The following is a 27,806-nucleotide window of genomic DNA, read 5'->3' as shown; positions in this document are numbered from 1 at the left end:
TAATTATTTAATTACCTTGTGTGGGAATCGAACCCACAACCGGTTGCATTAACAGTCACATTTTGTACCCCTGCACCATGACTGGCTCTCACAGAGATAATATTTAATAGACATATTTGTAGTAACTGTTATTCTCCTTCATTAATATTCACAATAGTCTTGTCTAAAGTTCTGCAGTTCTCTGAAATGCTACCTGATATCAGGCCCATGAATAGAGTAAACTATACTAATGAAATGCAACAACTGCCATGAGAATGACATCCATGTATACATGAACAGTAATGTTCTTCTAGACTTTGTCTGCCCTATAGTATCAGATTTATCAAAATACAAATGTAATATTTCTTTTCTTTTATGACAATTTTATTTTCTAACAAGTTCCTTCAATGATATAATTGGTTAGTTTTAAGTGACAATTATATAATCTGGCTAGTTTTAAAAGATACATTCCCAAAGTGAATATACACTCAGTCATCGTAAGTAAACTTAGCGAGCAACAAATACATAAAAAATTTTTAAAACACATTGTAACAGTGGATAATGAAAATCTTTGCACTTATATTGATGAAATCCACATATGCATCAAACATTTGTCATTTAAACAAATAAAAATTGAAAAATTATATCCATTTCTCTATGGGTTTCAACTAAAATAACGACAAAAATTAAATGTAAATGAAAACTGTACAATCTAATAATATTTTGGTTTAGATTCGCAACTTTTAAAAACAGGCTGAAAATGCCCAATGTAATTAATGTTATGATTGAAATGTGTAATAGCAATAAAATGATATAATATAATGTTTTTTAGATTTATTCTTAATTTAATATATAATTATATTAGATTGTGGATTGTTAGCCTTTTCGTTCGTTTTCCTACACCAAAAAATATTTGAAAACAAGTATTAGGTTATGTTTTGCCTTTCGACTTAGAAATTAAAACATTGGGTGCAGATATGGAAAGGGAAAACAACTGTGATTGAAATTTAAAAAAATATAACAATAATATCTTTTTTTAATGTATGATAGCGCAATAAGCAAGACTACTTTTAAGTAACAACAATAACAACGATTTTTTTATTAAATTAAATTGCTACGACTTACCATTCTGAGTCTTAGGAAAGGAAATTATCAATAATGATGATTCTTATCACATATATTTTAAAGTATATTTCATATACTTATTACAGTAAAATTGTATATAAATATTTAAATTTAATGTTCTCAGTTCTGCTTGTTATTGTGTCGTTTGACGTAATTGTCAAAAACATTTGTTATAAGCTGTTGTGCACGTCACCACAGAACACATTTACCTATGCATGTCACTGTGAGATTGTTAACACCATCAGTTTATAATACTTTACTTGGGAAATTGTACACTATCGAAAAATTATGAACTGACATTGTCAAACGTAAATATTCACCATAGAATTCAAAAACTACTACAGTAGGCTCAAAATATGTAAATGATAAAAAATATCATTTATTTACTAACGCCACCGCAGCTACAGAATAAGCGATTTTTAAATGCAGGTTGCGTAAGGTTAGAAACTTTTAAATTTAAAAATAACTGATCTAACCTAACCGAACTTACACTTAAATATAAGTATACCGGCAGAAATGCAAATAGTACGTAAATACCAAAGTCACAGTATATAATATTAGTTTTTAATTGTTCATTTTTTAATTTTCGAATATAATAAAAAAATATTTTTAATATTCTCAATACAACATACTTTATATCACATAATATATAGTTTCATTTTATTGACACCTTTTTAGATTCTTAGTTCTGTGATCACAACGCGTATTGTTCGATGTTGCTGTTAAAGCGAACAATCGTTTAAGGAGTTTACAATTTTTCGATAGTTTACAATTTTATGAATACATTATTTTTTTTATAAAAATGCATTTTATTTCTTAATTTTATGATAACGTTTATGATGTCGAAATCAAGATAAATTAGAAAAAATAATTGTAAAACTAGGTGATTCTAAATAGGGAATTGAAAAGAGAAACATCTTAGACAGAATCTAAGGGATCATCCACATAACAGAACACATTTATTTAACCAATTAGTGTGTTTGAAATTGGTTTAACTGATTAATCTGATTTTGTTATCTCATTATCTGTAATCTTTATTTTCCAGCTGTCATCCGTCATGAAAGACTCATGAAGGTTTTTAGCTATAAGATAAATATTTAAAAATTATTTTTACCTTAATTTGTTATTATTCAATTTTAATTGGTACTAAAATGTCACTGCAAAAGTGTAAAGTAGAAAATATTCCAATATATTTACCTGATGAAATATTAATAATTATCTTTTCTAAATTAGATCCAAAATCGCTACTTAATTGTATGCTTGTTAGTGATCATTTTCGAGAAATAGTGGAGTATTGTTGTAAGGTAAATTTAATTCAGAAATATTTTTAATACTTCAAATATTAATTATTCAGTTAATTTAATTATTTAATTTATAGCATTTCAATTTATGGGAAAAAGTTATTGAAGAACTAATAGACAGTTCTGGTTCAAAATTTAAAGAAAAATCAATATTGGAGTTACAAGATCTTTTTACATGTGTACAGCAATGGCTAAATATAAACAATGCAGTTGTGTCTCGCCGCCATACATACGCCTCAGGTCATATTAAGAGTATTTCAGTTTATAAAGGTAAAAAAATAGATTTTTTTTCAAATATTATAGTTAATGCGAAAGAGAATAATAATAACTTATTAATAATTTAGACTTTTAAAATTATAATTTCTTTTTCAGATAACTTAGTTCTAGTAAGTAATAGAACAGTCAATTATTATAACATAAGTAATCTTACATTAATGAATACAGTTCATACAAAGTGTAAGTAGTTTTTTTAACACACTTTATTAAACTACTTTATGTAGTTGATAAATAATTTATTATCATAAATTTTGAATACAGTATAGTATTGATTGTTCTTAATCTTTAACTTGAGTTCTTAACCTTAAATCAACAGAATGTGAACATGAAAAAAAAAGTATGTAGTATTTTTGTGTGAAGACTAGTGTTAATTCCAATTTTTAATTTAAAAAATATTATTATTTACATAAGTAAATAATAATTTATATTCATTTGCTTGTGGATAAAGATGTTTTGCTAAATCATTTATTTCATTTAATAATAATGCTCTACTATACAACTTTAAAAAAAAACAAATATAATGATCCTTTTTATATATTGTATACTAATTAAAACTAAAAAAATTTTAGGTCTAAAATATGAAGAGAATCATGCTTTGAGTGCAGAAGTGCCAATACCCATAGGGAGACATGATGTAGGAAATTTATTAGTTCTTATAAATAAACTGCACAAACCTGATTGTGTTTGTACAAAAGGAAAGAAAATGATTATATGTAGAGCCCATATAATAAAGTAAGGTTTATTAAGCAACATTATTATATATACAGGGTGGAATTGTCAGCACCACTTTAAATGAAACCACAGTTTTAACTACACTATAAAAGCCTTATATAATTCAGAAAAAAAATAGTTATTTTTTCAAACAAAATAAATAATAAAATTATCGTTTTAAAAAAAAACACCATTTGTAAAGTATAATATAGGCACGCACACACTTACCTGTCAAAGCGGCAACGTTGTACACTTATGTGTGCGTCACACGAAATACAGGTATGGATAAAAATTGTGAAATGAAAAAAAATCCTACGTCCAAACTGTTGAGGTACCTAAATTATTTTTTTTAAATCTGGGTTTGACATATTTTACCCTATATGCAGTTTCAGTAAAGGAAGCGCTGCCTCTTCCATCCTGTATAATAAAATTAATAAAGTTATTTTAAGATTTTTCTAGAGTCACATTGTATCCGGTACATAAATACAGAGACACCCTACTGTTAACATACTCTGTTTTCTATTTTACACTCAAAAAAAATATATATATATAAATTCCCTGAGACGGTATCGACATGTGACATAGAATTCTGCTACTTTACACAACATGTTACAACCATCATGTTTATACTCATACTTTGTCCCACTTGTCCCCAATTAATAATTTTATTATTATTAAATGGAATCAGATACTCATAATTAATTCTTCTTACTGTAAAATCTAATGGAGTTGTCACTTTTAGTTTAAATAGCAAACATTTTTTAATCTTATGTGGTTCTCGATTATGAAATGGTGTAGTTATTCACAATAAACATAAAAATTAAGTTTTAGATTATTATGAAAAATTAAATGTAATAATGTTTTAGTATAATTCTATAAAAATTGTGTACATACATATTTCAGAGTGCACTTAAATAAATGTTATGTGATTGACAATTTAAATGTTTTGAGAGTATTCAAAGCTGATTATTGCAAATGGCAGGAGATTGTCCTAGCTAGGCACTATGGGGTACAGGATTCTATTTTAGATATAAATATACATAAAGATGATATTTATGTCTTATTAAGAAGAGGTGATGTTTTATACTTAGATGTGAAATCGAGGAAATTTGACATAATATTCCATTTTGATACATCATTGCACAATATGAAATCTAAACCAATTACATTCCATGTATTCAGTCAACTTTTTTCAGGTAAATTCAAAGCTAGGAATTAGATATTTTAATTTGTTTTTTTTAGCTTCACAATGTATTTTGCACATAGCAGGATATTCTGGAATTCAATTCTATTCTATCCTTTTATTATATATAGAGATTGCATTTCCTGGACTGGGAATCAAACCCACATCCTGTCCCATTTAGGTACAGTTGCATGCTTGTGCGCCACGATTGACCTCAATATTTTTATTTGTGATATCCATTTATTTTATTTTTGTGTCTATTTCATTTTTGTGATGTTGTTTTTTTGGCCTCATGCTGATTCTCGTATATATAGACAGACTATGCAGAAGGTCTTGTTTTCTTTTGTCTTGTTACCAGATTGAGGATATAGAACTAATTCATTTCCAAATGGGAATTGAACCCACAACTGTCATGTTTACATTCAGATGTTGTGAAGCTGCACCATGTCAATATTTGTAGTATAGTTTTATTATTATATTGTCTTTGAAGGTTTTATTGGTATATGTGATTGTTTTAAGTTTTTTTTATGTACTTCATTTACTGTTTATTAAATAAGTTAATGAAACATTTTAGTTCTATATTGTTTGAGTTTTAAAAATATTGCTAAATAATTAATTAACTTTATAGTTCCAAATGATGAAAAAATTAAAATTTACACCCAACATAAAGAAAATCAAATTGTAATGGCCTGTCCGGGACTCACATGTGCTATTGAACATGGACCAGCGTTAATAATAGGATATGAAAATATGAAGGTGAGCTTTAGAATATTTTAGAAATAATTAGTTGAGAGGACATAGGGCGTCCTTTGATAAACCAATATCTTTCCACAAGGCAGTGTTTACAATTTAGTTTCCCCACTTGAGACATTGAAACAATTATTGAAATTTATAATTTCATTTCTCTGAGAAAGAAGTGTCTTAACTCTAGGTTTCCTCTGCCTACCCTGCTTTGTGCGGGATACAGCGTGAAGTGTGAAATGGAGAAAAAAAGGACCCAATTTGGCGACAAACCTAGTACATTGTCAAATCAAAAAAGTCTAACCTCACCACAATGGTGTTGTTTAATATATAATTGCAATGTTAACACCATTTATCTTATCTATTGCATCTTATCTTATCCGCATATTTATTTTCCTGGACTTTGTTAAGTGGTATTAAATGATAACCTGAAGCTAAAAAAATCGATCCCCTATCAATTTTATCAGGTGACAACATCAACAAATTTACATTTAAATGCACACTTCTTGTGAGTATTATGATTTATATTATTGTAAAATATTATTAACTTTTATAATAACGAGAGGATCCGAATAAACAAGCTTGCTATATTTATAAGTAAGCAAGAAGTAGTAATAAAGAAGTAATAAAAACACCAGTTTTTGATAAGTACAAAATAATGATACAATAAACATTATATTTTCAGATTGAAATCTTCTTAACTGAAAAATTGCGGAAGAAAATAACCGAGCCGGAACTTCTTATTGATTTGTCTCTCTACTCAGACGCTTCAGAACTAAATAGTAAGATAAAAGCGTTAGATATCCACGAAGGAAAACTTGGACACCATCTCTTCGTAGTGACAGACACATTAGTGCATGAGTTTCTTATTAGCGAAAAGTTTTAATTTTGGTATTCAAAAACGTTTTTTATACAAAAATAACGCTTTATTTATTATAATATATTTATTTTAATTTGATATTTCATACTAATATTATTTATTTTTGGAGATATGAAGCTTAATTTGTTATCTGTAGAATTAAGAAAAAGTGTATAACACAAAAATAAATAAAACACTATATATTCTACTATAATTTAATTTCTACATAAAGTTACATTTGTATTTCTTACTTGAAAATCAATAATAAAAAACGATTACGCTGTTAAAAACTACATATATTATTAAATAGAATACATCGTAGCACATTGTGATATTTTGCTCAAAGTTATGAATGTGTTCCAGACACATTGCATTGCCTAATTGATATGTACATTTGTATATTATACAGGTAAATATTTTACAGGTCGTTTGTAATAAAATATAATTATAAGTCCTCTTTTTATTTCACTGCCTTTCCTCTGTCTAAAACAATCAGAAATAGCAGTAACATTTGATAGCTAATTGTCACTTCTAACTTCACGTCATCTTAAAACGATTATTGAATAAGGGCGCCATTTTGAAACGATAACGAAACTACTGTAATAAAAGTAGTTTACCCAAATTTTAACCATATTTCGTTAATTTAGTTTTAACGATCAGTGGCGTTAGGATTGGTGTAAGAAAATCCTCTAAATGGTTCTTGGTCCATGGAACGGAGAACTTGAGGCTCAACAGCGGTGAGGCGCGGTCTCTCGCCAGTAAACGCTCGGTCGAAATATTGTGTGTCCATTGGGTGTCTCTATGAAATCAGAAACAAATTTTATTATGCTTATAAAAGTTGATTGATGATTTAAATAACTTTAATGTAAAAAAACTTTGTTTTCATGTAAAAAAAACGTTTTTACTCAGTTTATTTTAAGAAAATCTTTTCCAAAGGATTCCTACGACTTTACATAGGTGGAATTTCTTTACAAACGTGGCTTTTGATATTCCTTGTATCACCACTCGATACATTCGTACTAGATATTATTTTATAATTATTGTCAAAATTAGCTATGATTTTTTAATATAAAAAAATATATTGACTAAATCATACCACACGTGGCTTAAAGGGCGCTTCCAATTCACGTCGTTCAAGCCGTTCCCAATGTATAGGCTGGAAGAAGTCCTGGTCGCGAATGTCGCCATGCATGCACTCCGCGCCTCCCAAGCGCGTCCGTGCGTCTTTGTCTAAGAGCTACGGATGAAAAGATAAATTAATGATTTTAAAATAGTATGAATTATTATTTACCTAATGTAAGATAACAATATAGTTTAAAGAAATTTAAAATACTGCGTTAAAGCTATACATTGTCTCGTTATCTCGGTCATACACTGTGTATAGGTACTAAAAGCAGGTAAAGCTAAAAAACCACGTGTTAATAATAAAGCCGCCAAAATAAAGCTGAGGCCAGTCGTGGCGCAGGATTACAAGGCAGCCACTATAAACGCAACAGGTTGTGCGAAAGTGGGGAACGAATGTGTTAATAGGAACGGAGTATCTTAACACGACGTTACTAGGTTCCCTCTGCCTAACCTGATGCTAGCTATGTGCGGAATACAGCGTAGCTAAAATAAATTAGACAAAAATCTAGATCAATTGCTAAAATAGGACGCTCGTTATTAAACCACGCTATTCAATTATCAAATAGACATTCTTTCAGAATATTGATGCCGAATATACCTAATCTTAACGTTTCTCTTACGTAACCCTCAAATTTGTGTTCAGATTTTATAAGTGTCTGATTTGTCAACTTTCAATGCCTAAACCTAAATAAATAAGGAAACAACTATAACACAATATTAGAAATCCACAAAATAAATATAGCCATACCCTAGTTAATACGCTTAAAGATTCTTTTGACAGGAAACGCGGGTATGAGGGCATCTCATTGCAGATGGACCAGAACAGTTCATCTTCATCGCAGCCACTGAACGGACTCTGCCCTATTAACATCTCGTATAACAATACTCCGAATGACCACCAGTCGACTGTCTGACTGTATTTTAGGCCCTTGATTATCTGAAAAATAATATTTATTTAGGAATATTAGTATTTTTTTAAAAGTTGTTCTTCGAGCCATTTTTTAAACCATAAAAGGCAAACATTAATTATAAGTTATATCATATAACTTATAATTAATGTTTGCCTTTTATGTTGTTAGGTCCTTACATGTGAGATTGGCAGGCTTAGGTATGGGAGGAATAAATAGTCGAATATTTTTTGAATATAATATATTTATTCAAAATATGAAAAAAAATATGTGCGTCACATGAAATACAGGTATGGATAAAAACCGTGAAATTAAAAAAAAATCCTACTCCAAACTATTAAGGTACCTTGATTCATTTCTTTAGTTCTGGGTTTGAAATATTTTACCCTATATGCAGTTTCAGTAAGTTTTTCCACACTATATATATATATATAAATATTTTATAGAACCCTTACTTCAGGAGCCATGTAATCCGGAGTGCCGCAGAAGGTATCCGCCGTCTTGTCGAGATATATCTGTAACTTGCACATGCCGAAGTCCGCTATCCGCACATGACCGTCGAAGTCCAACAATATGTTATCTAATTTTAAATCCCTATAGAAGATTAGAAAGGAAAAATTAAAATATCTAAGTAAAAGGAATGAGAAGAAAACGTGATATTAATTAAATAAGATTTTTCTTCTACTTCTCTAGTTATTAGGTATACTTTCCGCCTATTCAAAGACATTGTGTATTAACTAGACAAAGACCAAAAAAGTTATTTTTACAACAAATAAATAAAAATATACGTTTAAAAATATGTTTTCCATAATTAAAGGATGGCCAAAACAATATTTTTTATCAGTAAAGATTCCCAGTCAAACTTGAAAATAAAAAAAAACAAATCCGTTTCCTTATTACCTATAAACGATTCCTCTTTTGTGAAGGAATTTAAGTCCTGACACGATTTCAGCGGCATAAAAGCGCGCCCTCGCTTCCGGGAACCGCCCGCTTTGCTGAATGTGGAACATCAAGTCACCTCCGTTCAAATACTCCATCACGAAGAATAGATGCGACTGAAATACCATATAATCAACATTTCACCCACGCCTGTACATTTATTTAATCTTAATCGATTTGAGCTTTTTACTAAGTGTAATAAAATTTAATTATTTTGGCGTGTGCTAGAACTTTTTATGTAGGTAAACATTGCTTTTTACGCAGCTTTGGTCATGTTCTAAAATAATCTCTCAAGAAATATATTTTAATTTAATATTATAATTTTTAGTAGGCATATGGTATGCGATAGGTGCTTACCTGTATTTAATTTATGCTTTAGGTAGGTTGCGATATATTATTTAATTCTGCATTAACAGCTAAACAACGTATCAAATATCTCTTAATTAAATGTATATTTTCAACTGTGTTTATTATATATTTTTTGTCAATCAATCAATGTGGCCAAATGATTCTGTCTTAATAAATTCATATTTTGCTTGATATTTATTGTGATTATTTTATTTATATCCCTCTGGGCGCAATTCAAATTCACGATAATCTGTTATTCTACTTTTCAATTGCGCATTCATAACGTCACAGTGCCTATTTAAAGATCATTTATATTTTTAAATAATTGGATATACAGTAGAAACTCGATTATCCGGCCCTCGGTTATATGGATTCGCTATTATCCGGACTATCAATGGCGATTATTATTTTATACAATCTTCTACAATGAAAACTAAGAAAATTTATATGTACGTACATGCGTACGTAATATATAATTATGTACCTTCATAAATCGTATGTTGGAAAATGTTAATAGTTTCTAGTAAACGTTGATTTTCGTTGATATGTAGATACATGTTGCTTTTAATAGACATATAACAATTTTGTGCTACACATGCAAAATACCAGCTTTTCTTTATAGATTCGATTATCCTGATTTTCGATTATCCGAATGACTAACGACAACAATTACTCCGGTTAATCGAGTTTCTACTCCTTATGCGTATTATGTATAAAATATGTAGGAGGTATTTAAATTTTTTTAGACAACGTCTATTAACTTGAACGTAGCGGAATTTGAATCCGCTTGTCCTGAAAATGCTTAATGGTCAAAGTATTTTTCTTTCCTAAATGTGGAATAATACTTGAAAAATGAAAAAAACCTTTAACACTTACATCAGTTTGGAAGGTGGCAAACAAGTGACACAGGTAAGGGTGGTTGGTTCCGAGAGCTAGAACCTTCCTTTCAATTAGAGTACACTCTACGTCGTCGTCTTCCAATACAACATCTTTCTTCAAGCATTTGACTGCATAGTAATATTCAGTGTCCCGAAGCTCCGCTAGCATTACCTGATGAAATGAAAAAATATTAAAGTATTAAAATATGCACTATATATGATAAAGAGTTAAGAGCCAATATTTCTTTAATGGATGAGTAGGTACATGAGTATAAGCTTATTGAATCATGATTCTATAATTAATCATTTGTTCTCAAATTAGTCTTTCTCTATACATCATTATGCTGTCACGTACACGTGATTTAATAAACGGTATATACTCATATATCTACTTAGTTATAAATATCTAATTAAACACCTGTGTTCAGATACATCTCCTTCATTCTACGGTGGTAGACTCGTAACCAATCTGAAGTTAGGTTGTCTGAACTTTTGCACATTGCTTATTCGGGAACATTACGTTTTTTAGTGGAGTTGATTAGTAAGCTTTTAGCGAACTTTCTCAGTTATTTTATAATTAATATAAAACAATTAATTTTCATTAAATTTTAATAATTTGAATAGACAGTAAGATTAATGATATTGCTAGATTTTAATGTCTACTTTAATCATAACGTCGAATTAAATACTTTGATAAATGGAGTGGGTAGCGTTTGTCAAAATTGCTACACGACATGTTCGTTTACATTTTAATCTTAATAAATTAAGCTTTCTCCGTTTCTGGCCCAGTGTCAAAGGTATTTCGACCAAGCGTTGAGGATAGGGAAGTGTGAACGATATTAAATTTACATAATTTTAATTTGCTCTATTTCCAGATTTTGCTAATGACTTTAAATCACGAAATGTTTGAGTATATGTGAAGTTATAATTTAAATTATCATTACCTTGCTTTTACTTTTAAAAGAAATAAAGAGTCTAGTCTAGTAAAGAAAATAAAATAGCCTGTATTAAAGGAGTACAGGCCGCCCTCCAACCAGGTGGACCGAGTAGACCTCAAGGAGACAGCGGTAACCCGCTGGATTCAAAGGGCGCAGGACCGGACGGAGTGGCGAGGCCTATGTCCAGCAGTGGACCTTAAAAGGCTGATGGATGGATTTTGTTAAAGATACCAAAGTATCTTTTTTTCGTATTTAAAGGGTTGAGGTAAGACACACAACAAAACATGTACATTATATATTTCATTTCATTATATATATATATATATATATATATATATATATAGTCACATGAATTGTGACGTAGAAAAGTTCTGGCATCCCCACATGATGTTTTTAAAATGGATGACGTACCTATTGATGTTCCTTAGACTTCTGAGTGAACTATTTTATATAAACTATTTTTTTAGCTTCACGCTGTATCTTGCACATAGCAGAGTAGGTAGAGGGAACCTAGGAACCTAGCACTCCGTTTTTATTATCACACTTCCGTTCTCTACTTTCCGCCGAATTCTGCATGTATTGCATGCTGAGTGGCGGAGCTCAATGCCGCGCTTACCTCGTTACCAGAGCGAAGAAATGTAAATATTAAATATTTGATTTCCTCGAATGGGATTCGAACCCACGACCTATCGTGCTTACAGTCACAGGCTAGTGCCACTGCGCCACGAAGGCCTCACTATTATATTTATATTTTTATCCTTTTATCTACCTACATATTTGTATATATTCAATACATGAAACAATAAGGATTCATCGATAGGGCAATATTGTCATCGTTATATCAATCACAAACGGATACAAGGCCGAGACCGATGACACGTGGTTATTGCCGAGCGAGTGATGTCAAAACCGAGAATAGAAAGTGTTGGTAGTAATATCTGCAGGGCAGGTAAAGGAGAGATGCAGGTGGCAAACTGCCATTTCGTTCTGCCAGATTACGCCCTACGAAGATAGCGTAGACCGTACACAAAGAGTAAAAGTATTCAACCGACAATCTCTTATATTCACAGGTAATGACCCAAAAACAATTAAAAAGATTTAAACTAAAAGTCTTCTTTATTTAAGTATGGCTATTACGTTTTATGATCATTAAAATGTATCTACGTTAGAAAGTATCATAATCATAACAGTAAATACACTAACAGCGCTGCCAAAGCAGCTACTACATATTATTTCCACTGAAAGTTCATCGTACTCGGTTATATCGGTTGATATAAATATAATTTGACATTTCCATAGCTACGGCCGAGACTCGGGACACCAGCACTAACCAGTGTATGTTAATAATATATTTGTCATCCGCCCAATGGAGCCGCCCAAAACAAAAATACAAAACATATCATTATAACAAGTTAAAATAAAGAATGTTTTATTATATGTATTTGTTTTATCAATTTTATTATCAATAAAAAATAAAGTGTAGAGATGGCGATATATTTATTAGATTCACGTTGTTTCTCAAACGAAACTTTTACACCCACATCGCGTTGTCATCGACATTATGAAATAGTTTACACGCAATTTAAATTGTTTCATACAATAAATTACTCGTGTTTATCTTATTATGAATGCCTTATAAAAAATTCAATACATATATATTACCTATGATGCTATATTTAAGTCAGGAAAAAATATGAAAAAAAAAATCTTATGGGTCTCTCAGCTTCCTCAGGTTAATGCATTATTTATTTTTTTAAATAACTCTCCTTTAGAAACTCGCTACGCGCAATTGAAATTTGAAATTCTAAATATATTTTACCGTTGTGGTTTCTGGGATTTCTAAAGGTGAGCAAAATATTTTCCAGCGACCTACTTTAAATTGTGTATTTTCGTTTTAGTGGCGTTATATTGTCTTTGTTTTCTTGCGTTTTGAGTTTCATGATATTTCAGACATGAGCTGCTGAAATTTTGGTGACAACGAAATTATGTGCGCGTAAATAATTAATTGTTTTATTTTAGTTAGTGATAGTAACACTGTATTGACGTTACAATTACTATTTATTAATTAAAGAAATTGTTTTCTTCATCTTTTTTAAATTATATAAGTTTTGATACTTTATAAATGCAATGCCTCTAAAATTCGACTGAAAGTAGGGAACGGAGTGTCTTCTCACTAGGGTCCCTCTGAAGCTGAAAAAAAACCCAATGATATTTTCTAAAATAATATGTGTGCATGATAAAATACAATTCTCATACGTTCTTTATACATAAATTATTATTTCCCTTATTATTTCTAGTAGCCTTGAAACTACATAATCAATTTGCAAATAAATCCACAATTTTCAATCTAAAAATAAAAATTTAAACAAGTGGATATGCCAAGAAAATATCTGGCTTTCGCCTACAACAAAAGATTTAAAAACGGCTTCTTAGACTTGAGTCTAATATTGGACGTGAATATTTACCTGTTGAAAGACGCGTAGATTAAGTATGTGTGACGCCGCAACACTGAATAATGTATCTATTAATACATTATTATATTTTTTTTTAATAATAATAATTATTATATATCTATCTATTGATATTAGGTATGTAATATTATTTATATTATAACAATACCCATACAACACTATAGAATAAATACTTATTATAGAGCATAAAATATAAGCTCCAATTTAAAATAAAAATAATTAAAAAACAAAAGTAAAGTTATTAAAAGTAAAGTTGACCATTATCGCTGAGGCAAACAATTCAGATTTATATTATTACTGAAAATCAATATGTTTGTTTATTGACCTAACAAATAGATTAGTAAGTAAAGTGCTTGACATCTGGTTTTCGTTACAAGAGTCTACAATATTAGATAAATATATCTAATGTTTAGGAGCGAGCAAATACTCGTATATAATGCATTTGGTATGAACAGAGTACGCCAAAATTAACTCTAACCGTCACATCAATTCTGGCACTCGACTCTATTGACAAGTGGGTCAACGGCAGAAAACAATAACTGCCTAGTGAAAAATATATTTTTCTTATAATGTGTAGGTATATCATGTAGATATACATGATATACACATTATAAATAAGAAAGAGGAGAAAGGGGAGAAAGGAAGTTTCTCAATGGGAACGGAGTGTCTTAACACTAGGCTCCCTCTGCCTACCTTGTTATGTGTGGGATACATTGATGTAGCAATAGTTAAGCTCGCTTAAATTAATTATATGCTTTCTGTTTACTTTGTTGTTTAAATAAATCTTCCTAATTACAACACATAGTATAAATTTATATGTTGCAGTAAATAAGCGTAAAAGATCATTTCATTATAATATAATCTTATAATTCGTAATTTCATTGCCAGCATGTCAGTCGTTGCACTTAATGTGCACTCCGACGTGATCGTGTAGTCTACGTCACTTATACGTACCTACTCTAAACTGCGTCATATAAAATTATTATTAGGGTTTGAAAGCTTTTTCTAGTGATGATAATATTATAATACTGTCGTAATTTTTTTCGATGTCTATCTACATTTTTTTAAATAAAAAAAATTTCATAAATTGTAAACAAGCTTTCTTCTACTAAGCTCAAATCAACAATATACCCTTAGTTGGCTAAAGCGAGGAGGAGGCCTAAGGTATCTATTCGGACATAGATTTTTTTTTTAAATTTAAAGATTAAAATGTTAAAGAGCATACCTTGCCAAAACTTCCTTTGCCCAGCACCTTAATAAATTGAAAGTCTTCAATTGTATATTTTTTGAATCTCGGTATGGATCTAGCGGGGGGAGTAAAACGACCAGTTTTTCTAAAAAGATCGTACGCCGTCGATTGTTCTGTAAAAATAGGAATGTTTTTATATTTTTATAGAAAAAATACTTTTATTAATATTATTTTAATATATATTTTTTATAAAAACAATACAAAGACACGTAACTAAAAGCATTTAAATATTTTAATCAATCACATAAATTATAAATGAAGAAATGGTATAATTATAAGACATATATTATGCATCAAGTTTAATTACATATTAAACATATTTTTCGCATAACGTTTGTTATTGACTGAAAGAAAATTAAATTTGAAGCAATGCAAACATATTCATAGTCATGCTTAGAATGAAAATGCAATTAAAATTTTAATTCTTAAAGTAACAATAATGTTACGATCTGTATTTTTTTAAATTGCTCACACACTAAGTCTTACCGTTAATAATAGAGCTGCTTCCAAATTTAAAATACGTAGTAGAGCAATCGTAAATTTACCTTTTATATTATTTAGAGATAATTTCGTCAACATGGCTACCTTCACGCAATGTCTCCAGAATTCGGCGGAAAGTGGGGAACGGAGTGTCTTAACACTAGGTGTCACCTCTGCCATCCCTGCTGTGTGCGGGATACAGCGTGAAGCTGATTTAATTTTTGATTTACTTTTTAAATTTAGTTAACGTAACACCGGTTTTTTTATGTATAATAGATTATTATGTCATATCAACACAATACAACGACAAAATAATTTGATAGTTCTAGAAAAAAATCACGCGCCCTCTAAAAATACTCGCCTCAGGCAGCAATATCAAGGTCGTCTCAGTAAATACTGAAAATTTATTATCAAAACTTTTCTTCTTTTTTTATGCTATCCAAAGAATTTAACATATTATGATATTATTGTCGTCATTAAATATGTTTTAGCCACTTTATTTATGAAAATAGTATTTATGGATCTTAATTAATTAGATAGATTATTTAAGTCACCATCTACGTTTAATAATTATGTATCTTGATAGCTAATGTAGTAAATAATTACCACAATTAGTGACTTTGGCACTGTTTATAAGCCAATATACTCGTAAATTCTGTCATGTTATATTTACGAATAAAACATTACATATGCATTCGAGCATATGAAGATTATTTACTTATAAGATTTTTATTTTATTTTAAGCATAAGAATTATGATTGTATATGGCGTTGGCTTCCTATTGAATAAATAAAATAAAATATCTGTAAATAAAAAAAAATTACAGGTCTTTTATTTTATTTATTCAATAGGAACCCGGAAATTTACAGGTCAGATACCTGAAATAATCTATTCCTACTGAGTACTTCAGAAGAAAATGATTAAGGAAAATGCTCGATTCTTCATGACCGACAAGTATCTTTGAATGTTTATATGCAGTATGTTTTGTTTTGAATTCAAGGAACATCTCTTTAAACAAAGTCGAATGCAAATTAGAAAGATTTTCCTTATCTATATAGGTATAAAATTGTATCTGATTGCTGCCTGTACATAGAAGATACACGAGTAAATCCAGTATTGGGGGCATTTGTATTATGTATGCTAATGATTTTTAAAATTCTGTAATTTTAACCGATTTAAATTCGGTCTTCACTATTGTATTTTAGCAAATTTACCTCAACATTTACTGTTTGTTTTATAAACCGATTGAAAGTATATTTTCGACAAAATTGCACCAATAAAACATTATAGAGTCCTTGCATACAAAATTGCGGGCGACGACTAGTCTTAATTTAGATAATGAAATAAAATAATATTTATAAATAAATAAACAACAAAATTTAAGATAAGAAACATAATATATATATAAATAAATCGTATGCAATCTAACGAATTGAGTTACGCCACATCGCCGTTGCCTTGTGAGCAAACAAAAAATGTAACCATGATGACAGAGTTTACGATCACGTCTTTTACAAAGACAATAAACAAACTCTGGAGCAGGTCAAACAAATTAGGTACTTCTAAAATGTTCAAAAGAATAGTAAGAAATTTGTTAAAATTTAACATTATGTTGTAAATAAAATAAATGTTTTGTTTTTGTTATTTTACGTCATTATAATAAAATTAGAACATTAATTGTAATGGAAATTATAAACTCTATATCAACTCATCATCTCTCTTCACTAGTTGTGTCGTTGTAGTTGTTTTTTTTACCAGCCTAGTGTTAAGAGACTTCATTACCCACTTTTTGCCGAATTCTAGAGGCTTTGCGTGTTGAGAACACCAAAGCGAACCAGAGCAAGAAACCACCAAAGCGAAGAAAAAATGAAAATATGAAATATTTCATTTCCTCGAGTGGGAATTGAACTCACCACCTGTGGCCTTTATAGTCACACGTTTGAGCCCGTGCATCACGACTGTATTCTATTTTAATAAATTAAGTAATATTTTAATTATATATATTATATATAATAGACTTGGAACGCGGAAATAAAAGTAAATTGTTGCAGTATCTACAGAGAAAGTCCTGACTCGCTTTTAGCGCAGGTATTTTTAGAGGGTTTCGAAATACAATTTGGTTTTTGCCAATTGTGTCAGGAAGTATAAATTTATAGCCCACAGGCTAAAAGATCTTGAAATAGAGTTTATTCAATAGCTTGTTTGTACGGACTAAAATAAATCTGAACGTTCGCTGTAATAAATAAAATAGACTTACCTTTAGCAGATATTTTTTACATCAATTTAATAGCACTGTAATGAATGTTTTAGTGAACAGACAGCAGGCGAAGCAAAGTAATCACTATTTGTAAGAGAAAATAGTGTGACAGATGTTAAATGAAGAGGAATTTTATAATTATTATTAAAAATAGGTGCAAATTTTCTTACCCAATTCTTGTTCTAAGACGTCGTGGGTATACGTTTGGGATGGTGTGGGAGCTGTTGAAGTGCTGGGGTCTCCACCTGTAGATAAATACGATAAAACCAACTTCCCTAATGTTTATGAGACTATATATACATATTGTGACCTTGTGATATATCTGACTATGTTTTAATTACAAATGATTTGAATATGATAAAGAATGCTTCCGAGTTCCGCGCATTTCTTTTATTATTTTAGTTATTTTTTAACCGACTTTAAAAAGAAGGAGGTTATCAATTCGACTGTATTTTTATGTTGCTATTATCACAGCGTTACTAAGAATACGTTCTTCTTAGAATTCTTTAATATATTCACTTTCACTTTCTTGTTAAATAGATTTTTTTTATATTTTATAAATATTCTTTGTAAGAGGTTTTTAAATCAGTATATATTTATATTCAATCAGCTATATATTAATCGAATTAACTAAGCGTCTAAAGAGCATTGCCAACGAGGGGCGTACGGTCTGTATAGATAAAAATACGTGATGTTTGAAGTCCCGCCAAATAAATCAATGACCATTCTTACTTTCGATTGTTTACGAAAATTTCATATCTGATTATATTTTCTACTTTAGTATCATTTTTCTTTATATTCCCGGAAATGAAAGTTCCAAATATTTTACAGCAATGATATAATGATAATATAATTAAACATAGGTTACAAGTGAGGTTAGCGATTTTTTTATGAAAAAAGTAATAAGAAAAATAGATAAGTGTTCGTTAATTTAAGAAGTGATAATTGCTATTAATCCTTCATAGTATGTAAGTTGTGAGTGACTGGCTTATATCCAGACAGTAGCAGCCGCATAGTGCTCCCACGCGGTTCTTCAATATATGTATATACAAAGGAGATAAAGATAAATGTCATAATGTATAACAAATGTAGAAAGATTATTATTATTACAGATAAAGTAAAAACATCATATACTTATTTTTACTTCATTTTATATTTTTATTTAAAAATATAACTAAATAACTCAAATTATTTAGTCATATAGTAGATCATTTAAATGATTATTTGTTTTTGTTAAAAAAGTACTAAATTTTGTTATTTTACTCCATTACTGACCTCTTTTTGATGTCGTACGAGTTGCCAATGCTTCGACTAAAAGCCGCTGGTTCACTCCACACAAATTTGCTGTCAATTTTTCACACTTTCGATGACAATTTACATCGCAGTCTATAACAATCATATAAAGCATTTCCTAGATAATAAAGATGGATTCTTTAATGCTTTTCCTATACTTACGTCCGTGTGCTCAAGCCGTGCAAAAGCTCCCATGCCGATACATGCATATTAATTAGTAAACAAAAAGTATATAATTAAGACAACTTTTACTTTTTACCTTTCTTTGCATAGACAAAAGACGAAGGAGACGTCGGTGCCGATGAATCGAATCCTGAATCATTAGAGCCCGTTGAAGTCCTTCCGTCAGTGTTGTTTTCACATTCCAAAAATTCTGCAGAACTTTCACTCGATTCTGATTCTTCAGAATCGTCATCTGATGATTCTTCGTCTGACGATGAAGATGATGATGTAGTGTGAATTACTTGTGGTTTTCTCTTCTGCAGAGGTCTAGGAGTGGCTATTAATATTTTTGGTGCCTTTTCCTCTTTGACAGGCTTTTTCAAAACAAACTGTCCAACTGCCTCAGCGGGTGAGGGAGTTGTCTTGTCTTGTTTTACATCTTTTGCAACAGTATTTGTTGCTTCATTTAAGTTTACTTTTACATCATCTTTTTTAATTGAAATATTCTTTTGATCATTGTAATCTGGAATGTTTTTGACATCTAATGATTTGTCTTCTAGATGATGACGATCAGTCACCTCCTCTTCTTTGTTATCTTCTTTTCTGTCTATAGTGGCAACTAATTCTTTATTTACAATATCTTGATTTTCAAATGTTTTATGAATATCCTTGACGTCTTGACTTTCTTCTTCCTTCTTATTATCAAACGAATTTTTATGACTTAATTCCGCATATTTATCAGTTTTGTTTATGTCCATTTCATGTATATTTTTATTTAAACTTACATTACTGATTATGTTTGATTCAATAATTCTCACTATTGGATCCTTGTCTATTTTAACATCAACGCTCGGCTTAGAATCATTTTTGAATTGTTTTTCTTTTTTAGTAACTAAGTTATTGATATCTACTAAATCACATTTATTATTTTCAATTTTGAAATTGTTTGGTTCACTACATATTAATTCTACTGATTTATTGTTTGCTTTAGATACAACTTCATCTTTGTTAGATTGCACATCTTCAATGAGATTGTGGTCCTTCTTAGATTCCTTATTTGCTTTTTGGAAATCGTTGCATGCTTTTTCTATGATGTAATTTTCATTTTTATTTAATTCTTTGGATGTCTCTATAGCCTTCTGGATCTTTACAGGTGATACTTTTTCACATTCATTTTTCTTTGATTCTATAAGAGTTGCATTTTTATGAGATTTTTTTGATTCACTTTTGTCTGAAGACTCACCCACTAATGTCTTTTCAATTTCAGTGTTTTTTTCTATATTCAAAGGTATATTCTTAAATAGTGTTTTTGATTCTTTTATATTAGGCTCGTTGTGCGTTTTGCTTTCTTTAACTTCAAAGGCAGTTTGATTCACTGTTTCTATTAATCCTTGACTCAAATTTTCCGATGGAGTTGATGATTCATCTTTTACTGGCATGTCATTTTTAATTAATTTTGTTTTCGTTTCCTTATTTTCATTTGACATCAAATTTACAAGATCATTCTGTCTTGTAATGTTACTGTAATCATTATTTTCATTTAAGATATTAGTATTTTTTATACTCGAAATATTTTCTTCATTGTGATTTGTCTGTATTTTTTTTATTTCTGATGTTTTTAGTAGTTCTGATTCTTTTATTCGTTCTTTGATTTCACATTGTTTTTCATTCTTACAAATTTTGTCCACTGTGGAGGAAGATATGGATTTTGTACCTGCCTCCACATCTGAACGCTTTTCAGCTTCAATAACTTTAAATATATCTTGGTTATCCGTAAATTTTTCATTGTTATTGACATCGTCGGTGGAAGGTTCATCATTTTCGGGGAACCAAAATAATGAACGCTTGGTTTTTTCCATATTTTCCTCTATATTTTGTTTCCTTTTAATTAAATATATTGTTTCTCGTTTTCCTATTTTATTCCAAAAATTTCCATCCTCAGGCTCAGGGCTTTCAATAGGTTTAACTCTTATACTTTTTAGATGTTCTCCTTTTTCTATATTTAAATCTTTTGTACTTAATTCTACTTCAGGGCTAGGGAGTTTTGGACTCTGATTGTTTGATTTCTTGCATTTTATACTCATTCTATGTCCATCTGGACTTTTGGGTACACTTTTAACTTCTAATTTATCATAACTGTCATCAACTGTGCTACTAAATATTATACCTTTTTTATATGTCCGTGGTTTTTCTTCTACAGTTACTTGCTCAACAATTAACTTTAATGGTGTGGTAGGTGGTGTTACTTCAACCGTTGATGTAATTTTTGTTTTAATTTTAGGTTTAGGAGTTTTATTATTTTTTTTGTTTACAATTTTATTTTCCTTTGTATGAAGTAGGTCTTTAGACGTTGTGCTTCTAGGAACTTCAGATATACAATCTAACTTACAAATACTACCACCAGATGAACATTTTCTTAGGCTTCGTCTTTTAGAGTGTTTCTGGTCATTGATTTTTTTAGATTGTAAGTTATCATGTAATGAGTGGTCTGACTTTGTAGTTGCTAAAGGATTTTCATGTTCCGATAATTTTCTCTTTTTTTCTTCCAAATCCCCACTGTCGGGCACATAATCAGTGCCAACTTTACTTAAGTCTAATGGTGCAGTGCTTAAATTCTCTCTCCTTATTAATGAATCGAATAAAGAAGCTTGCTCAGCTAAAAGCTCCATAGAACAACGTCTCCCTAACAATTTATTATGAGCACTTTCATCTGAAGGCGGTTGAATTAAACATATATTTTCGTCATTTTTCTTAGACGGAGATTGTTTTGAAACAATAGCTGCACCATCATTATCCTTGTCTTTCAGTGTAAATTTTTCTACTAACTTAGCTCCAATAGATTTCTTTTCCTTTTGTACTTTAAATGTTAAATCATCGGCTAGTTTTTCCCTCCACTTAACAGGTTCTGATTTTTCCTCACATTCTGTACGTTTCGATAATTCAATATTGGCGCTATTTTGTACAGGTTTTGTCTCCATAGGCTTCCTTGGAGAATCTCTATCTTTTCTTTTTATCGTATGAAGCCTAACCACAGCTCGATCGCGTTTAATCGTAGTACGCTGTGGACCCGGGGAGGAATCAATGCCAATATCTGGTTTATCGTGATCATTATCTTTTTGAACTATTGGACTCGGCCGTCTGGGGGGTGTCGTCACCAAATTTGAAGTGGAGATTTTATTGCGATATTTATCTCTGGATACATCTATATCAGCGGTATTAATATTGATAGGACGTGCTATATAAGCGGATGATATATAACTTCTACTAGTAATTGGTGCTCTTCTAGGACTATTTATTCTCACTGGACTAGACGTACCTTTTTCTGAAATAGTACTTAAGATAGGTGAATAAGTACGGCTGCTGCTTATCCATCGTGAAGGCAAAGGGGTTCGTGAGTAGCCTCCGAGAGAAGAGTGACTACTGTAATTGCCACCCGGATTTAAATAAGATGCACTATAAGATGAACCATATGGGGCCATTGAACTACTATAACTATACGGTGCACTATAAGAAGGACTTCCACTGTAATACATGTTCGTAATATGTTCCGAAAACAGCGGCATGGTTATTTTATAGATAGCATAATCGTTACACCGACGCCGCGACGGCAATCAACGGACGCGCGACGCAGACTGAGCGGGGAACGCGCGCTGGCGCAGGTGTGAGCTCCGCCCACCAACCCACCCTCTTGATTGATTGATGACGCCCCAGTGACAGTTTCCTTTTTTAATACATGCTTTACATGAAAAGATGCTTCTTTAAATTTATCTCAAATATTTTTATTATGATCTTTTTCCTCAAAGGAACTTAATGCATGTGTTGGCTCGCTTTTGCTACGACAGACGAAAATAAATCATACGAATCATTATATTTAGATTTAGCTTAATCTAAAAATATTTTGCGCGCAGTGTTTAAAAATCATAAATAAATATTGATTATACACAAAAAAGGTATCAGCAAATAAATATTATTGTTAACAACTAAAATAAGCCCGGGGACTTCAAAATATTTTGTCGCTGAAAAATATTGATATTGGTGCAATACATGTGACTAGTATTTACCTAGTACTATACGTACATATACATATATATAAGTATTAAAAAAAATTATCAGCTTCACGCTGTATCCCGCACCGCAGCAGAGTAGGCAGAGGGAACTTAGTGTCAAGACAGTCCGTTTCCCACTTTCCGCCGAATTCTGGATTCTGATTCTTCACAACCAGTCAATTTTACAGTCACACTTTGTGCCCCTGTGCCACTACTGGCCTCATACATTACAAATATGTAAATTTTAGTAAGTAAAATATACCAAAACAAGTATTGTTGCATATTATTAATTATTATTGTTCCTTTTGCATAATGCATCATAAGTTTTAAATATAATAAACATAAATAAGGTAAAGAGTAAAATTTACACGTATTAGTGTATCGTCCGTTTTATAGTTTCGTAGCCTCGTAGCACTAAGCTACGAAGTTCTTCGAACTTGAATATGAGGCTTAAAGTTTTGCTTTACAATATAATAAATATATCAATAAATTAGTATACATTTTGCGGCGTTGGGTTGAAATGTCTGAAATTCAGGCGGGGAGCGGTAAACGTAGTGTCGTAACACTAAGTTTCCTCTACTATATGCAGGATACAAAGTGAAACTTAATGTTAATATTACAATAAACAATAACAAATACAAAATATCAACAAAACATGCTAATTAGACAGTAACATAATTAATAACGTTAGTTGAGGAATGAATAAATTTCAGTTCACGTATTTTTAAAGTTAGGTATTTAATATATTTTTTGCGAAATAAATATTATTTTACTTTTAATTTTACATGTTTTTGCCTTATATTTTTAAAATTGATACTGCAATAAAAACAAACCAAGAAATTACCCATATATTAGTCGCTATTATTGCGTTGTGTACCTTTAAGTCAATTACTCAGCTACTTCTATAGATAAAGATTGTATTAGTTGCATAATTAATTTGTTTTTTCCTATTATTTATTTGCATGCTGCACAAAAAATATAAGCTCATGCCTCACTTTTTCTTAAAATTCCATACAATTTGTATTTTTTTTTTCAACTTATAAATAGATAATATACGAGACCATCGTGGCGCAGCCGTTTTATCAACACTCGGGGGAAAGAATTATTTTAATTTCTTTTCTAACAGACAAAGCGCGGCTTTTTCATTTCCATTGATTAATTATATAATCATAGTAAAGCTTAATATTATAGTTTCATGAAGGTATAATGTTGATATTATAATCTATCATTTAAGCTATAGTATAACGTTACTAAAATAATCATTCTATTTTTTTTCTATTTTCCTTTTTAAAAAAAAATAAAATTGTCTTTTTTAACGATAAAATAAATTATAATTACCTTCACATTTCAATCCTTGTTTGAAGAAACCGTACAGAAGAGCCCCGCAATGGTCACAAAATGTTGGGGACATAAATTGATGTGGACGAAAGCGATGGGGGACGTCGACTTTGAAACGTTCCCGTAAGTACTATAACAACATTAGTATTTTAAAAAATTATTAAATTATATTATATTTTTATTACATTGGAATATTGACGGTTTAACAATAAGTGTTAACGAAAAGGATGATTCCATCACGAAGAATTCATAAAAAATATCAAATCTAAAAATAAATAAAAAATAATAAACTGCATTGAGATTTAAAAACTCTTTCCTACCGACACGCAATTACTAAGATTCACTTCTTGGATTGGTTGGATACATTTTATTCAATTACAAAAAAAGACAATTCATAAATTTAGTTCAACGGCTTGAAAGCTACGATATTTAAAATTTTTGACATTTTTTTCTACGTTTAAGCACGGAGAATTCGGGGCTAGTTCGGTAATTGTATATAGTGCAGTAGAATAGTATCTGACTGTACACACGATACTGGGATTCCACAAGAAAAACAGGATGGGATATATTGTTATACAAAAAGGATCATATTATTCCCCCCGGTCAACACATAATACCTTAAAATCGGACAGAAAGTGGAATGTTTTAACAATAAGATCACTCTTTAGCTGCATGATAGCTACTACACATGCAGGTACAGCTTTAAAAAAAACAGTGACATCACTGGCGTATCTAGAGATTAGATAGAATTTTCATACTATTCCGATATTGTTAATTTTTATGTGGTTATATGTTATTATAATTAATTTATATTTTTCTTTAATTGTCTTCGCTTATTAGAGTAGTAGATTAGTTAGATTTTCTTAAACTTCTTGGTATAGTGTAAGTTTTGGCCCCGCATTTTTGGCATTTAGGAAAAAATGGCTGGTTACTTCAGTTCAGTTATCTATACCGTTCTTATACATACACTTAATACATCGTAATTTTATTCTTTAGGGATTTAATATTTTTCATATTTTCATTCCCTCGGTCTGATAACTGGAGAATTTTGCGGTAAGTGTCTTAATGGAAAAAGAGTGTGTCAAAAAAGATCTATGATGGAAAAGTGAGTGGTAAGAGGATAAAGGTCTCGATACTAGGTTCCCAGGCTGCTGAAACAAAAACATGCTATATATCTAAATATAACGAACATATTACATCGAATAATTATAACATTAACATAGAAACTCGTAAAAAAAGAATCATTCTTTAGACATTCTTATGATATGGAATATATTTCCACTTTCAGGAATCAATAAAACAAAAAGCCAGTGACGTTAAATTGTCAAAAGCTAATAACCTATAGATTAAAAAAATATATATATTCTTGCATAAACAATTTTTTACACAATTTTAAAAAATGTACACAACTTATTTAAACTATTAGCACTTGAGATATGTGAATGTTTATTTAAGTGTATTTAAGAAAAAACACCGAGAGAGAATTTTCAATTTTTTTTTTCTTTAGCCATTTCAGGATTGTGATTGGGAAATACCTTTAATAAATTTTGTTGATACGGAGAATAAAGTAAACAAACTTAAGTTTACGGGCTGATACACTTATTTTGTATGAAATGAACTACAAATAAAAATTTGTAATGTTTTTTTTCTATGAAATGTTTATAGATTTTTACTTTTGAGATTTTTTCTCCTCCTTTATTTGTATTGTCGCCAGTCGTGGCGCAGGGGCACAAAATGTGACTGTAAAATCGACTGGTTGTGGATTCGCTGGGGACTCGAGAAAATGAAATGTTTATATTACATTTTCATTTCTTCGCTCTGGTGTCGAGGAAAGTGCGGCGATGAGATCCACCACTCAATACGTAACGCCTCCAGAATGCGGCGGAAAGTGGAGACGGAGTTTCTTGCACAACCAGTCACGTTTACAGTCACATTTTACATACAGCCAGCGGGTATTTGTAATTATTAGCTTTAAGTTGCAAACAGCAGTATTTCATGCTTTAACAAAGTTCTTGATGTTTATAACTTACATTCAAAGTTTCCAACTAATAATAATTCATTTATTTTAGTTGATATTTTTTATGTAAGCAAATACTCATAATGAATCAATTTATTTATTATATTATAAAATAACGAACATTTAAAGGATTAGGTACGTTCAACTAAGACGATCATTAACATTTTATTATATAACGTACTTTTTAGGTATATGTGTGTACAATGTACAACCTAAGAAACCTACTATAAAAAAAATATATGTTTACCACAGTAGCATCAGAATAAGCCGTAGATCCGGGACATTTCCCGAGTAACTTGCTATGACATCGCTTGTGAACAGCCGTCTGACACACTATGCAGCGGTAGCCTTGTTTTCCAAAACCCCATAAGAACTCTTTACAAAAGGTGCAAAATGTCGGCTGCCGGAAAAATTTTGCTACGAAACGATGCCCGTTAACTTCATGAATTCTGTAAAGAAAGAAAATAATATTTCTTAGTACTAATACAAACGATTTTATACGGTAGTTAAAAGGTAAGATAATCTAGTGTCAATTGTCACACAGTTCTACGCTTTCCTCCCGAAAGGTAAAGTTGTTAATAACTGTCTTTTCAGAATATGCTAATCACAGAACCGGTATTAACATACCACAAATACCTTAAATAACCGTACCTACATTTCGATTACTATTCAATGTTTATTTTTTTACTATTTTATACAAGGTATACCGTATAAATATCAACATAGTCATGTTTCAAAGTAACAGCAAAATAGTTTTTAACTTAGTCGCAGTATTCATTAGATATAAACCACTTTTAAGTGTAATAAAATATATATAAAAAGGTTGTAAAAAATTATATGAACACTACTATGACGCCGTATCTTAAACATTAACATGGTAGTTGTATATGTTGCCGAGTGCTCATCACCATTAATTCTGGTCTGCGAGCTTTTACAAATGGATCTATTTAAACTAAACAAATGGCCACGCACACCAGACGTTTTAATTAACGAGCCTCGTTCTGCCAAAAAAATGTCTGACTTATAATAACTGCTTTATAAATAAAAAGCTACGTTAAATGATAGACATCTGTTAGACAGTCACTGATGGACAAACTGCTATGTAGCTAATTTTCTGCAAGGCTTTTATTTGAACGATGCACCATTTATTAAAATTTTACTTGGAAAAGAAAACGCATAAAT

The 27,806-nt window shown here is 30.4% G+C and overlaps 2 protein-coding genes across 6 annotated transcripts; one reads left to right on the top strand and one right to left on the bottom strand.

Annotated features, from left to right (window-relative positions):
- Nucleotides 1-1,860: 1,860 nt before the first annotated feature.
- On the top strand, nucleotides 1,861-6,626 carry LOC146532797 (uncharacterized). 4 transcript variants are annotated; one of them, XR_014878635.1, is made up of 8 exons: nucleotides 1,861-2,408; nucleotides 2,483-2,675; nucleotides 2,778-2,861; nucleotides 3,251-3,413; nucleotides 4,296-4,588; nucleotides 5,204-5,331; nucleotides 5,507-5,824; nucleotides 6,002-6,141. XR_014878635.1 is itself a non-coding variant. In XM_085196033.1 (8 exons), the coding sequence occupies exons 2-8, from the start codon at nucleotides 2,361-2,363 to the stop codon at nucleotides 6,200-6,202; spliced, it is 1,110 nt and encodes a 369-aa protein (XP_085052159.1). In that variant the 5' UTR covers nucleotides 1,872-2,178; nucleotides 2,338-2,360; the 3' UTR covers nucleotides 6,203-6,626. The 4 variants fall into 4 exon arrangements, 3 of the variants coding, with proteins under 3 accessions (XP_085052160.1, XP_085052159.1, XP_085052158.1); XM_085196033.1 differs by lacking the exon at nucleotides 5,507-5,824 and having other exon boundaries at nucleotides 1,872-2,178; nucleotides 2,338-2,408; nucleotides 6,002-6,626; XM_085196034.1 differs by lacking the exon at nucleotides 5,507-5,824 and having other exon boundaries at nucleotides 1,871-2,178; nucleotides 6,002-6,626.
- On the bottom strand, nucleotides 6,377-22,867 carry LOC146532796 (uncharacterized). Of its 2 annotated transcripts, XM_085196025.1 has the most exons (9): nucleotides 19,321-22,867; nucleotides 17,939-18,013; nucleotides 15,008-15,144; nucleotides 10,372-10,545; nucleotides 9,109-9,263; nucleotides 8,664-8,802; nucleotides 8,049-8,237; nucleotides 7,272-7,412; nucleotides 6,377-6,974 (listed from the first exon to the last, which is right to left on the bottom strand). In XM_085196025.1, the coding sequence occupies exons 1-9, from the start codon at nucleotides 22,784-22,786 to the stop codon at nucleotides 6,825-6,827; spliced, it is 4,626 nt and encodes a 1,541-aa protein (XP_085052151.1). In that variant the 5' UTR covers nucleotides 22,787-22,867; the 3' UTR covers nucleotides 6,377-6,824. The 2 variants fall into 2 exon arrangements, with proteins under 2 accessions (XP_085052151.1, XP_085052152.1); XM_085196026.1 differs by lacking the exon at nucleotides 17,939-18,013.
- Between the last annotated feature and the right edge of the window lie 4,939 nt (nucleotides 22,868-27,806).

Source organism: Heliconius melpomene, chromosome 13 (assembly GCF_056956725.1).
Source record: "Heliconius melpomene rosina isolate 202511_hmr_F chromosome 13, ASM5695672v1, whole genome shotgun sequence".
NCBI lineage: Eukaryota > Metazoa > Arthropoda > Insecta > Lepidoptera > Nymphalidae > Heliconius > Heliconius melpomene.
Note: the sequence above shows the minus strand (reverse complement) of the source record. Positions and strands in the feature narration are given on the sequence as shown.